Source organism: Bacillus rossius, chromosome 2, assembly GCF_032445375.1.
Source record: "Bacillus rossius redtenbacheri isolate Brsri chromosome 2, Brsri_v3, whole genome shotgun sequence".
Taxonomy (NCBI): Eukaryota; Metazoa; Arthropoda; class Insecta; order Phasmatodea; family Bacillidae; genus Bacillus; species Bacillus rossius.
Genome location: NC_086331.1, coordinates 103,261,602 through 103,277,632, shown reverse-complemented (window position 1 = coordinate 103,277,632; position 16,031 = coordinate 103,261,602). Strand labels below are relative to the sequence as shown.

The 16,031-nt window shown below is 33.6% G+C and overlaps 1 protein-coding gene across 6 annotated transcripts in view; it reads right to left on the bottom strand.

The window, feature by feature from the left end:
• Positions 1-16,031, bottom strand: part of LOC134529537 (histone-arginine methyltransferase CARMER) — a 202,268-nt gene that overhangs the window by 178,996 nt on the left and 7,241 nt on the right. For all 6 annotated transcript variants that reach the window (XM_063363738.1, XM_063363734.1, XM_063363733.1 and 3 more), the window contains exon 3: positions 9,510-9,613. In XM_063363738.1, coding sequence (XP_063219808.1) covers positions 9,510-9,613 — 104 coding nt within the window. The remainder of the gene's footprint in view (positions 1-9,509; positions 9,614-16,031) is intronic.

Here is a 16,031-nt window from a genome sequence, read left to right as displayed (position 1 = left end):
AGCAGTGCATTTAGTGTTTCTGTAGATAAATTGGGTCTAAATACAGTTTGGTTCTTTTGTACTATGCTGAAAATTCTTTCAGTTGGTGCATTGCTATGAGGAACTAAAAGAATAGTTAACATTAATTTGCTGAGTTCTCCAAATTTGTACAGCTCACTTTCATCTTGCAATCTGGAAATGTTGTGCCATGCTACATCGATACTAGGAGCAGCAAGAACTTCTTCACCAAAATCAGAGAACTGGTAAGCAGCAAATTCAGTTTCCAATTGGCCAATATTAACAGGCAAGTTTTTGAACAAAGTAACCATGTACTGAACAGAAGAAAATGAAACTTTTCTTCTCAAACGAACATCCAATACCTCAGCATGCTTCAGAAACTCATTGTAAATGGGCATTTTCTTGAGAATGTAGTCACAGCCTGCTTTGTAAAATTCCCTAACATTGGAATAAAACTGACTTATCTGTAAAGCTGTAAGATTTTTCCCTTGGATGTAGGCTCTAGTGCTAGCACCAATCACTAGGTCAGGATCATCTTTCTGATTTTTTCTTCTTTGAAAGTCAACATCAAAAATAGATGCATTATCAGTACTATCTTTGAGTGCTGTAGGCTTAACAAATCTTACTAGTAAATCTGTGTAAAGAGCAACAAGTTTCCTCTGTAGAGCATGTATTTGGGGAGCTTCTTGTAGAAGAAAAACATTGGTAGAAACAAAAAGTGGAAGAGTGTTACTGAAAAAGAGACAGTACAGTTTACATAAAGGATTTTCAATCTGAGACTTTATGTCGAGAAACTGTGAATTGGAAACATCAGCATTGTCACCAGAGAAGAAATGTTCCAAAGCTTCAAATTGTTCGATCATCCTGTTAACAGAATCCAACAGAGACAACCATCGAGTGCTCACATGTTTCAAAATTTTGTGGGGTTTGGTGCCACAAACAGCTTGACACAACTTTAGACAGTTCTTACGTTTCGAGCTCTTTTGAAGAAAATAATACAACTGTATCAAAAGCTGTTCAACATTTAAATCCCTGAATTGACTAGAGGCTTTTTGTGCAGCTATATGAAGAAGATGACAAGAACATCCTTGCAGAAGTACAGAAGGTTGAACTTCTCTAATGAAAGCTATAACTCCTTTTAAATTGCCCACCATTGTGTTTGCATTATCACATGCGAAGGAGACACAATTTTTCCAAGGTATAGACTTCTGAGTCAGTTCCTTATTCAATATATCGAAGATTCCTTTCCCTGTACTATCAGTGGATTCCAGCAAAGACAATAGCGAGGTGCATATTCGGCCTTGACAACTATTATAGTATGACACAACAACTGGATACAATTTTACAGAGCTCATATTGTAATCTGAACTACCGTCTGTTGCCAAACCAAACGGCCCATTTTGTAACTGCTGTACAATATGCTTTGTTGTGGAATCAGCCATGCATTTAACTAGAGCAGTAGCTTTAGTCCTTCCACATGCAAATTTTTTTGCAATGGCAGAATCGGGAAACATTGCTCGAAACAAAGAATTCGCATGGTCCGCGCATGCAATTGGAATGTTGTGTTCTATCAGAAATGACGAGAATAAAAGCTCGGCATTTGTAACGGAAGTGTCGTCTTTGTTTGCAAAATATGATGTTACCGGCTTCGATGTACATTTTATTTTCATGTTGTCCTGATGCTTAGTAGAATTCACGTGCCGCCTACAGTCGTCTCTACCTCCATGAGCAACTGAAAAGTCGCAATCGCACACAGAACACCACACGTGATTTTCAGACCGTTTGGACACACGCAAACATGGCCACTCTTCAGTGTAGCTTTGTCTATATTTCTGAAGAACTTTTTGCCGCTTTGAAAACATGGTGAGAACATTTATCACAAAAAATGTTGACTAACACATACTATTATACACACACTATACGGTCGCAACACGTAACACATTAAAATTACAAAAAATTAACAGCACATAGCACAACACGCCGAGACGCAAGTTCTCACAACTGAATGGCGCACACGCTGAAGTCGATTCGATATATCGCCATGTGACAGCCACAGCCAAGTCAGAGTCGATAACATATATCGACTGTCTCGTCTCTTCTTTTAAGGCATTTTCCGTAGAAATTTTGTCACGTCCGTAACCCCGTAATTATGGTTAAAATCAGTAATAATTACGGAATATCCGTAACAGTTGGCATATCTAAACTTCAAAAAGAAATGAGAGAAAAAAAATTAGTGGCAGGCTTCCTTCCCTCTTTCGGTCATTACTCCGGCAACTCGTAGTGTTACAAGATGTCACATTTGTCACATCCGCAGCAGAGGTTCTCCAGTAAGTAAGCAGGGGGTTTATTCCAAGTTTCTCGTTTATTTTATCGTAAGCTTTCGACATTGATTCCGACAAACTGCTAGCTTGCCAAACGAAACAAATCAGTTTCATCTATAAGTGTTTGAAATGCTATTTTTAAGTACTCTTTCGGTATGAGTTTCCTCTCTCGACAATGTTCGGGTCTAACAATTCATTGTTTACTACAAATATAAAGATACTGTAAAATTGTGGAACAGCAAATTTTTTTCTAATAGTGTCATGAAAGAAACATTGTGTCTTCAATTAGCATGAAACAAAAGAATTTGAGTGACTTTTCCAGCTGTATGCCGATAAATTATCCAATGTATCTATCTACACATGTGCAGTTGAGTTAGAGGAAAATGGTATTTGTCTTACGAAAAATCTTGCACAGTTTACACAAGGAACATATTGCTAAATTAAATGCAACACAATCTCTTAATTATCATTTTTATATGTCTGAAAGACATTAAGTAAATTTGAACATGGTGTTTTTACGGCTTCTAGGCAAAATCGTACATTAAACATTGAAACACTAAAATAATAAGCTTTTATAAGTTTAAAAAGTAATACTGATTAGCCAAAAATAAATACGCTGTTATCATAAAGCCTACTCTGCATTTTCAAACAAAGTTGTATATTATAGTAGAGAGGAATTATAATTAATATATTTAGCTCAGTGGTTAGGATGATTGCATGGAATGCAGGTATGTTGCTGCGTGGGATTATTTTGGGTTTGGTTCTACAATAAATTGAAAATTTTTTCATTCTTCAAAGTGATTTCGTATTAATTTTCATTCACAAAAATAGACAAAAAAATTTTTTGTAGATTCTTTTATTAAATGAAACTATAGACTTAACTATTGAGTTTAGTTTGTAGCTTCTTACTTTATCAGTGTAATCTCTGGTAATCTTGCAGGACAAAATAAAATATTTTAACATTTGGTTCATTATTTGTTTGAATAATGAAGTTTTTAGAGCACAGTTTAAAAAAATAATATTTAAAAAGTCTTGAAAATATTAATTAACATATTAAATACAAAAATATATCACTAAACAACACTTGATAGTCTGAGCACCTTAAAAAAATTTAAGTCTTTAATTATCTGAACAAGAATGAAATCTATTTAATTACAAAACAAACAATCAAGAAACATTTTCCTCTGAGATTCAGTTCCAAGACCTAACTGACTCAGCCATTAATACCTTACATGAATGAGACAAGAAAATCGTACTATGCTTAGTCCTATATACTAGAATAATAGTTAAACAGAAAAATAAATATAGTTTAAAAAACTAAAGAAACATGCTTTTAAAGATTATCAAACTAAAAAGTAAAAAATAATTTTAAAATTTAATTTATGACAATAGTATATAAGCAATACTAGTATAAATGAGAAAAAAGCATGGGGCGCTTAATATACAAAAAATATGGCACAAAGCGCCTCAAGCTTTTTTCTCATTTATACTAGTATTGCTTATATACTATTGTCATAAATTAAATTTTAAAATTATTTTTTACTTTTTAGTTTGATAATCTTTAAAAGCATGTTTCTTTAGTTTTTTAAACTATATTTATTTTTTACTTTTTAGTTTGATATTCTTTAAAAGCATGTTTTTTTAGTTTTTTAAACTATATTTATGTATAATTATCATAGGGAAATGAGTTACCGACACTACCTATTACCATCTGAGATAACTATTTGGAGTTGCAACGTCACAAAGAAATGGTAAAGTCTCTCCGAATCATTTACAGTTAGATGTATGGATATAATCTTAGAATTTACCGGAAAAAAAAAAAAAACATTTTTTTTTTCGGCGTGGCCGGGAGTAGAACCCACGATCGCTGAATCCGAAAGCTGACGTCACAGAAGTCGCGCGCCTTAGACCGCTCGGCTAACAAACGTAATGAAATTGGTGGGACATTTTACAGTGATGAGCCACTCACTCTTAGTCGAAAGAGTTACAGACGGACAGACAAACAAACATACAGGTGAAGCTAATATAAAGCATGTAATTACATAAATGTATTAAAATTTACTTTAAGAACAACGCAAGCAATACAGTGAATATATGAATATCCAACATGTTTAGAGGCCGCCATGCTTGAAAGCAATTTTCTGATCATAAAGTCAGGTTCCAACAGCCTAGTAGTAGTCGGGCTCTCCCGATTGGCAGCAAACGAGAAATCAGATGTCACACTTAACTTAGAATACCAAATGTGAAATAGTCATTTTACGGTTGGAAACTCCTTTCAGAGTATCTTAGAATAAACCCCCAAAGCTCAAAAATTGCATAAGAGATGCAGTTTATAGGAACGGCGTGTAATTTTTCAATTAAGCTCTAAACAGCACTCAAAAACTGTATAAATGAGCAGATTGTAGTCACGGCATGCAGTATGCTTTTTCCAAACTTGTTACACAAACAGATAATTCCAGATGGCTTTCAGAATTCACTTTTTCGTGACAGATTTCCCAGCACAAAAAAAAAAGAATTTACAGCCAATTCAAGGTTTCCTGATTTTACCAGTGGAGTGGCCACCCTTAAAAATACATGGGAAAAAACCAAATGGCTCATCATTCTCTGTTTAATTTTTTCCTTTCCTGATCTCTAAGCAGCATTTCTCCTTTTACCGAAAGTTTCTTCTGCCTCTTTTTGCATTCCGCATCTGTTGAACACCTGTGTTGCCCTTTGTTTACTACAGACATAAAGCATTACTTGTAAAGTTATAGAAATATAAGTTAAAGCCAGTTTTCCATTGTTTAAAATATGTGTAACTGTACATTACCAGACTGAATTGTAAGCATATAACAAAACATCATTTTTAAAATGGGTGTCAAAAGATTACAGATAAAATTGGTGTACTAATTTTTTAATTTTTTCTTTTTAATGAATAGTATATTATTTAAAATGTGAAATGACAATGAAATAAACGTATCACATTTAACAAATTTGCTTCATTAAAAGTATGTTCTGAGACTTAGTATTCAACTTCCAGCTTTCAGTAATGAAAATGGAGGGAAAATATCATGTGATAAAAAAATAAGAGGGAAGAGGAATAAGTAATGTTGAGAAATTTGGTTGAACTTTTCCTTCTGTGAAATAAAAATGTCCTTCTGTGACTGTAATTTTTTTTTAATAAAAGGCACACAATATGTTAGTAGTTAATTAGATACATTTTAACTGCACTTAGGAAAATGTAAACTTACAATTTCTAAATTTCTAAATTATTGGTAAATGCTTTGAAATTGTCTTTGAAGGATATTTTAATTTTTGAGGGGTTCACGTAATCTTGTTATATTTATTTATACTTCTGTTTTTTTCTCTTGTTTACTCATAAAAAGTAACATAGGCCTACAATGAAGTATGTGACGAAAAGGAAATTGGAATTTAATAAATAATAAAAAACTGTTGTCCTTCCATGACAAAAATGTTTTACGCTTTTTAAGTAAAAATATATGTATTAAACCAACTGTTTTGCTAAGACCTTAATGCAATATGTCTACAATAGGTTTAAAGCCTGATATACCAATTTTTAATATTTTCTTGATCTAATATTAAATATTCAAATATGCGACTATGTCCCACTTTATTGTGGCCTGACCCACATAAAAACTTAGGTAAGATTCCTTCTCATAAAGCACGGTTTAAGAATTCATTTTTAATCTGACTGGTAACTGTTTGGAATCAAAAAACTGTTGTGGTTTAAAGTCACATACTCAAGGAATCAAATATAAGACATCACATTTCTAATGTACTACATGAGAACATGTTTTCATTATGTAAATTATCAAGAAAAAATAGCTGTATTGAAGACTAAAAATCATGATTTAAAATACTAACTACTTAACTCAATACCAATAAGATACTTATCAACAAATAGGTATAATCTGAAAGTTACTGACTTATACTCTCGCTTAAGTAACATAGTAGACTGTAATTTACCCAGACCCCGTGGTCAATAAGAAAACAATACATAAATATTTCTCATAAAGCCAATGAATGTATGTATTTCTCATCATACAGAAATATTGTTATTATGGTGTAATGTGATAAAAATCAAACCCCCTTTTGTATCTACTTACAATACTTAATTGTAGCAATTTACCAAGATTTGTTTACTAATTAAGTAAGATCTTTATTTCCAGGGATTTAAATGCCCAACCCAAATGACATTACCATGGGGATCGTCCATTAATCACGTGAGGCTCGAAAGGGGGGGGGGGGGGGGGGTTCTGGAAAAAACACGAAATATCACAAGCGGGGAGGGGTTGTAGAGAGATATCACATGTATTTATTTTTTTCGAGCAATTTCTACTAAACGAAAAGCGACGCGTGACCTTGACTCGCCGTAGCCAGGCAACAATATCCCCGCCCACCGCAACATGAACCACCCGGCTCGGCTTACCAGTCGCCAGTAAGACTGTGATTTTGGTGCTGAATACATGCGTAAATCACATATAAGCCTTTCCTTTATTATTTTTATGCCAGTGAGAATAAACCTGCAACCTTAATGTGTGTCTGGACATTTTTATCACTGTGCTTAATTTTCCAGAATTAAATTAGATTATACCTATATTTAAAGATAATATTCAGAAATTTTAAAAAATATTTTGTACCAAAAAAATACACATGATTTATTGGGGGGGGGGGGGGGGGTTATTCTAAAACCTCACCACAAATCACTAGGGGGGAGGGGGGGTTAAAAATTTGCTAAAAAAACATCACGTGATTAATGGACGACGCCATGGCCCCCAGTATAGTACACACTGTGACGATCTGACCACTTTAGCAATCCAATCGATTATTGTAGACTCTTAAAATATATACCATTTTAAAGCTCAAGAATTATGGAACTTGATTGATTTTCACATCGGGTCCTTCATGTTTATGTAATTTGTATTTTGATTTCAATAAATTTAAATATATATATATATTCTTACTTTATTGATTTGCATTGTCTGTAAATTATTAATTATTAAAACTTTATAACTTTTTACAATTTTAACATGAAAAGTAATGTTCATAGATAATTTTTATTGGCTAACTGATAGTTTACTATATAACTGCATTTACAGAATAAACTTTTGTGGAACAATGAAAGAAATTTTAATTTAGGATTCAACTGTATGTTTTCAATGTGATACACAAGAGTTTGCAGCGGTACATTTTTTACATGTAACTAGGAAATTGTAAAAAACTGTAAAAAATTCGGTTTTTGAATAATTATTCATAACATTAGACTCCTTTGTTTCCTTCGACCCAAAATTCATCACAGCCAGAGCGACTTCGGCACCACTGCAGTACAGTACACACTACCACGCTCTGTATACTCCAGCGATCAGGTCAATTATGCCAGACTCTTAACAAATATAAAATTTTAAAGCTTTAAAAAAATGAAACAACTTTCGTTTGAGTGTTTTTCACGTCGGGCCCTTCATGTTTATGTAATTTGTATGTCGATTTTCATAAATTTGAAGGAAAAAAAAATCTCATTTCCTAACTATTCAAATTGCATTGTCTATAAATGATAAAAGTTATTTAAACTTTAGAACTTTTTTCACTATAGCCATATAGGGTAAGGTTTCTAGATAATTTTAATGTCTTTACTATAGATATTAAAATTTTTGATATGTTACTAGGAAACATTGATTCTGCCACTGTATTGATATGTTACTAGGAAACATTGATTCTGCCACTGTATTGATCATGTTTCCTATATTAAAGACATTCGTTTCCAGCTCGAGTGACTTCGACATCGCTGCAGTACAGCACACATGACACTCAAAAAACGCTTTAGCGATCAGATTGGTTAAGCCACTCTCTTTAACAAATACACCATTTTAAAGTTTAAGAAATATACAACAACGTTTGCTAAGGTGGTTTTCATGTCGGGCCTTTCATGTTTGAATTTTTTGTGAATTTGAGTAAAACTTATCCCTAATATAATTTAATGTTTTGCAAATTTCGTAAAACATACTGATACTCTTTTAAATTTTTTGGTAGAATAATTTTTTTAGATTATTTTGGTGTGGTTTACTGAAGGTCTATTATAATAATTACATTTATGGAATGCATTATTGTGGAGCACTACAAAAATCTATTTTTTTAGGATTAACTACACTTTACGGTGTGACACAAGATTTTCAGGGATATACTTTTATCTGTTACTAGAAACCATTGATGTTACCACTGTACTAAATTTTAGTTTGGAAAAAATTGGCCAAGGATTAAAAAACCTCAATTTCGTGGAAGCGAAAATCACTCCATGCCTTGTAGCTTTAGCACTGTCACAATATGCACACAATACTGCTGCGCTTGGAACACTCTGGCGATTCACAATTAGGCTAGCCTCTTGGAAAATATGTCACTTTAAAGACTAAGAAATATGCAACAACTTTTGTTCTAGTGATTATTACGTCAGACCCTTTATTTTTTATGTGAATTGTGTTATGTCCTTGACAGATAAAAAAACTTATTTCATAACTTAAGTAATTTAAATCTTACTTTTATTATTTCATAACTTAAGTGATTTAAATATTACTTGTATTATTGACACTTGGAACATTTTTCACCATTAATATGTATAATATGGTTTCTAGATTATTTTGGTACATTAGATTATTTTGGTACATTTATGGAGTGGCTATGCTAAAAACTGCATAAATGGGAAGCATTTTAATGGAATGTTGTAAATCACTATCATCTAGGACTTACTTCACATTTTTGGGGATACAAACACTGTTAACAGCAACAAACTTTTGGTATGCTATTAAGCATAGCCTATTCTGCCACTGTGCAAAAATTCAGCTTTGGACAAATTTTTAACACATTATATATAACCTTTATTTCCTGGGCTATAATTCAGATCGTGACAAACAGTAAGTTCACAATATTGGCAGATTAATTGATCAGAAATCTGTATCAGCCCAGCTCGAAAGGTCAGAGTGTATGTAACACCTGTATCTGATTTGAACACTGAGAAGAATAACTGACACTATCATTGTACAAATAAATGACACAAAATTTAACATAGCTTTGATATTCTGGAGACATGTGAAAATAAATTGACACTGCAAAAAACTATAAGTTTGCAAATTTGTTTTTGTAAAATTTATTTTATGAGTTTGTCTTTCTTGATAAGAAAACACTTTTAACAGTGGAAATTACCTGGAAATATTGCAACGCTGATGATTCATCAGTTCGTTCTGTGAATGCAGACTTTTCTCTCCCAGCCTTCACTTTCATTACAGCCTTGTGGAAATTGGCAGCATCTGCACAGAAAAAGTACAATGTGATAGAACAATTTTTGAGGATAATGTTAATTCATGTCAGCAGCAATGGTGTGAACCTAAAGGCATTATATAAGGAACAAGTACAGAAATAGTTCATAAACACTAGAGCCATGGTCAGAGATAATGTTTAAGAGAACATACAATACCAAGAAGCCAAACTATTAAGAAGACTAAAAAGTGCTTTAGCACATTTTAAGAACTTAAATGAAAATGTCAAAATATAATTTTTTTAAAAAATATATAACTTACACTGCATACTGTGCAACATTTAAAGATGTCTTTTCTCACTATGCTGAGAAAAAATCCTTCATGTAAAAATAAATATGAAATAGTATGTAATATTATAAATACACTAAATTCACGATAGGGAATAATTCTGCATTTATTGTGACCTAATACAAGTGCTCATACAATGTAGGCACCTGCAAGTACTCAAAATTTAAATCTTAAGTGGAGTTTTTTTGTAATACTCGAACTCGTGGCCATTTAAAAACTCAAAATTGAAACCAGTGTTTTTTTTTAGTTACATACCTTACTTTATATATCATTATGCTCATTATTTCAGAATAAAAGCCTTTATACTTTAGTATCCTTACTTTCTAACTTAATATGATCTAGCCCATATACATCAATAAATACATTCTGACATTCTACGTGGTAGGCCATCTCCTACCTGCATGCCCTGTGTGAGTCCGTGCCCGGTGTGTTCCGAAAAGGTTCTCCGGATACAGACATGATAAAAGTACCCATGTAGCTGGGTTCCAGAATTATTATTTATTGCTTATTTATACCACGTTTTACTGTCGCACAGATGTAATGTCTATAACAAGAACACAAAATAAGCTTAGCTATTAAGGAAAAGGAGTTTTGTAGCTTGGGCTAGCTTCTTTTACTCAAGTTTTTTGTACGAGTTATGTTCAGTTGGTAAAGGAACTTTAGTCAAGCTATGTTCCAATTCAAAAATATTTTTGTTACCACTGTTATTTTACAGTAGCTAAAACGGACATATTTGACTAATGCTTTACTTCAAGATATAAATCAAATCACATTTTATCAATGAAATTAAATATCTGTACTTACATAGTGGCATCCATTTCATAATAACCTAGCTTTCCTACATACTGCTTGGGAAGATTCCGAATAACAACAGCTTGACCATGTGTGACATTTTGTTCTGTCAGTAACACAATATGGCATGCCATCTTGTGTGATCGTCCATACTAAGCAAAATTGCACAACTTTGTAGGCCTTAAGCTATCAATGTAATGGAACTTTTTTACAGTATTTTGTAAGACACATGTGAAGTCCTTAACCTAACTTTAATATATAAATATATCGGTAAAAATTTTTATTCTGTTTTCCATTCAGAAAACAACAGAAAACCTAAATCAGAAAGGACAGACCAGGATTCAAAACTCTGGAATATGGGTTATCTCTTACTACTGCACCATCACACACCAATTATCCAAATAGATTTTCATTTTTAATATTTGGCGCTATGTTTTATTTAATAACTAAGTTTATAGGTTCAATTTCAATATTTTCATTGATAAAAAGGACTCCATGGCTGGAGAAAATCTCATTGGCAGCATCTGCTGTCAAAAAAGTGCAGTATTACCCTAAACATTTAGGTGTTTCCTACATAATAAAATCAACATGAAACAAAGCATCAAATTGTTATCCATATCGTATTAAGTAATGGTTTGAGACCCACAACTAATATAGGTAAAGGTAGGTTTTATATAGCACGTTTATGAGCAATTGTTTTGAATCATTTGGATATTGACTGGGTGTTCATTTAGTCATTGAAGGAGTTGGAATTAACCTCAAAACCGTATTCACTATAGCGTGATGCCTCAGAAATCACAGCAAATAGTATCGGGACTAACCCAACCTTCAGCAGTAATAAGTAACACGATACTTCATTAATTCCGTTGATCAACTGTCATGAATCAGCAAAATCAGTATTCATGGCAGTTCTTGCGAGCAACAGAGATGTAATTAAATAATGATGAGTTAAGATAACTTTAGCCCTTTGAGTGAGAATAACCCACTGCAGTAAACACAAGGTGAAGAATGCATAAATTGTAAACCTGAAGTACTTGTAACAGGCCACTCATAGACAAGTACACGGAAAAAGTGAGACACAAAATGCTACCTCCACTTCTCGAAAGCATCACTGTCAAGTTCAAGTGGGTTTTATTATAATATAACAAAAGAGTGATGAAGTAAATGGAGTGGAGAGGCTAAAGTACAATGGCAGCTGGAGAGGCTAGTTAGGGATGGGAGGGTGAGAGATATGGGAAACAATTTACAAGGGGAAAGCCTACAAGTATGAGGGAGAACTCTAGGAAAGTTTTAAGGAGAGAAGGAGAATGAAGGGGGGAAAACTTGATGGAAGTGAGAACCATAAGGGAATAGGATGTGTTGGATGAGAAGTGTGGCTCAATTCAGGAGAAGAGTGAGAGACAAGTAGGGTGAATTCTTGCCACCAGGCTTGTGCCCGGTTGCATCTGTCTTCAAAGTCAAAATTAGTGAATAACTGCTGCATTGTAGGACGTACAGGACCATAATTGAGAAATATGCCACTTACACCCTCATGTTTATCCCCACTAAGCATTAGAAATACCAGTACCACTCATTATTTTTCAACACCTTAAATCTTACAGATAATATTGAAATGATATACAGCTCACATTACCCTTTGAAATCAATGGAATTTTTTACTGAAAACAAATCAAATACAATAGTTGCCAGTATTTAAACAATACATAATCAAAAATTATTTCCTTTAACTTTTCTCAGTTCAGTATCAGATCCTTTAGTGACTAAATAACTTGCTGTTATAATTTTGAAGGGTAACCATAGCATATTAGACCTACTTTAAAATTGAACATGTTAAAAATAAAATACAATTAAGGTAATTGCACCAATAGTCGTAACGCTAAAAACAATTTTAGGAAAAAAACGCCTACTTAACCTTATTGATGTATTAGTGGTTTTCATGTGTGTGTATGTTTAACCTCAAACTTTCCTCAACAATAGTATCAACCACGTTTAGATAAAGACAAATTATTTTAGTATATCCATAATTTTGAAAACAAAAAAAGTGTTATTTTGAGCCAGTAGTCGTCACGCCAATTTTCGTATTTACTAGTGTTCATCACATTTTGTGCCAGTAGCAGTAAATGCGTGATTTCAGCACACATAGATTGCAATAAGGGATTTTTTATTATAATTTAGTAATGTTTAGGTTTAAATACTTTATTTTAAATATCTAAATTTTAAAAGGGAATTTTACCAACATACGTTTGTAATAAAAATATATAAAACATAATTAATTAAAATTATATTACACATGCACAACTTACCTATAGATCAGTACAGTCCAAACAAATAAAGCTGAAACTAAGATACATTTTGTCAACCCTTACATATACCATTGAAAAATATAAATACGGCGATAATAAGTAAAATTTTTTTGTAAAACATGTGAAACACTAGGAACCATAAAAATATTAAACAGTACATCAAAATTCCTGAAACTGTGACAATTTGTGCTTATTACTTAATGATTGAAAAATTTCCAACAGTAATTAAATAAAATCTAAACAATTACCAACTCTTGCTTGATAAAAATACAATAAAACATGGAAATTAATAAAAACTACAGCTATTATTATTAATAATTGGGTAACAACTATTGTTCAATAATTATTAGTTTGTGTAATTTTCCACAATAAGTATTCTCAACTTAATTTTCATTAATATCAACAGGTACATTAATACTGCAGTTGACCCTGGCACCTTGCTAGTTCATACTTGGAGGTGGAAGAATGCCACTGATCTGTGACCTTGTCACATAAGGAACATCATTATCTTTCATCACAAGAACCTTTTTACTCTCGTCCTGAGCTCGCATGCCCATCACTTTAACTTCTTCCCCTTCAGTGTCTTCGAGAATGCAGACAAATTGGTACTTTGTGGTGTCCCTTTTTCCACCCATAAATGTCACAAGTATAAAAGATCTCGGTTGCAAATCCTCATCAGTCACCTCTTCCAACTCTATACATTCTTCTTCTTCATGTTCTCCACTCCATTCATCAGAAGACTCCATAGAAATGATTTCATCCTCCAATGATGATGAATCTGAAGAATTTTCATCCATATTCCTATTTTTGGTTTTCTGTTTTTCTTTCACCAGCCTCTTTCTCAATCTTTCAACCGCCCATTCTTCCTTTTGCTTTTGCAAGTCAATTTTTTTCCTTCTCTTTCTTGGAGAAATATTCTTTCCAAGCACTCGAACTTGCTAAAGGGGATGTTCTCTTTCGGTGCACTTTTTTTAACCTGGGTTTCTGAGAAGGCCAAAACTATGTTCGCTTTAAAGGAGAGGGAATGGATTTTTCTGTGTGCACAACAGTAAAACCTTTCGATGTTAATAGAACGGGCTCAGGATCAATTGGTGAAACAGTGTCCTCAATGACATTGCACACTTCTTCAACAGCAGTTGGAGTAGTAGCTTTCTCAGGTATTGTGTCTTGAATTTGGGAGTGTGGTTCCTCACATTGGACAGTTGAGCTGGTTTCGACCTTGTCATACTTTAACATGTCTTTAAACATATCTCCAATACTCAAACATTGTCATGTCCTTTACATCTCCCTCCCATACATCTCTTGATTCTTTGAAAAGCTTCAATTTCTCATTACCAAGAAACTTTTCCAAGTGCCCAACAATCTCAATCACTTTCTGAAGTGTTCGGTGTAGGTGAGGAAAGTGCTGAAGCTGGTGTGCATGGGCCTCTGGAGGGCCTAAAAAGGAACTTTTCCTCACCCTCTGCCGAAGGATTCCATGGGAAAATGCCACTTTTCTTGAATGAATGCTGCAAAATTTCTGCAGTCAAAACTCTCTGAATCGCAGTATCTACCAGTTCTGCAACATCTTTCTTCTTATGTGTGAGATCTTCCTTGTTCACCAAACACTGCAGTCACCACTCATGAACTGCATTTTTACATCCATTTTTAGTGACTTGAAAACTCAACATCCATCAGTTGCAGCATATGGTTGGAGTTTGGTAATAATGCCACTAAAACTATCCCATGTTCTTTGCAGAATGTGTTGCTGTTCAATGTAAGGTGTGATCAAAGGCCATCAATGAAGAGAATATCTGGTAAAGTTATCTTCTCCTTCACCAACCATTGATGAAATATGTTGGTCAAAAATTCATAAAAAACTTCACTGGTCATCCAAACATTTTGTGACTTGCCAATTGCCCACTCTGAAGGTATTCCTGCTACAATATCTTGTGGAAGTCATCATATTTTAGGAACAGTAGTGGTGAGCAAAGTTCACTAGCTGCTTTCTCAGTCATTACAACAGTAACACATTCCTTCTCGTCAGAGTTGACTTGCTGGATATGTTCTTGTCGCCTTTTTTTGCCAGATCTTTGTTCCCTTAGGATTGAGGAAAAAAAGCAGACTCATCTCCATTAAAAACTCTTTTTGGATCGGACAGAACATCTTCCAGGTTGTTTTCTTCCAAATACTTGTACACTTCCCCAAAACATGCTGATATCTGTCCCTGCAAGACAACAGCCCGACTGCAAGTCAAATTCTGTGCAGTTTTCGAGGTTAAGGATGGATTCCTTTCAAGGAAAGATGCGCACCATTTCCTACCTGGTTGTCCATCTTTAAAAGGAAAAGGCCTCTTCAACTCTTTAATTAGCTGATGCACACTTTTCTGCAAATCATCCATAATAATAGGGAATCTTGCTTTGCAGAGAGAAAGGGCCCAATCTACTAGCATGATATCTTCCTCCTTCTTGAGCCAAGATTTTGATCCCATTTTTCTTCCTACAGGTGTCTTCCCTTTTACTTTAACAGAAAGGGTGTTCCTTGGAACACCATGTCTTTCCGAGGCCTGCTTGATGGACATCCCATCCTTCAAAGCCCGCAAAGCCTCTTCCATCTGGTGGGGCTCATATTTCAAAATGCCTCCTCTTAGCATGGCACTGCAACACCAAGTTTTATGTGTTAATTTACAGATTCAATACTGATACTTAAGTACTTTAAAAACATACTTATTTTAGTAATATTAAAAAATTGTAATTTTTCTTGTGAAAATGAAAATAATCCAACACTAATACTGAACCAAAATTATATAATATAACATTGGGGAGGCAAAATTCAATACATGAGGTTAAGTTTCCAAGTAGTTCTAAAATTTAATGATTTATAATAATTATACATGTTTATTCTAATGTTCCAGTATTCGTCATGGTTCTGTACCAGTGGTCGTCAACTGTGGCGACTAACTACTGGTCCTGATGACAGGTTGGAAGTTTTACAAAAGTAGTTAACTCACAACGTAATACACATTTTAGCAATTGCTGTTTTTCCAT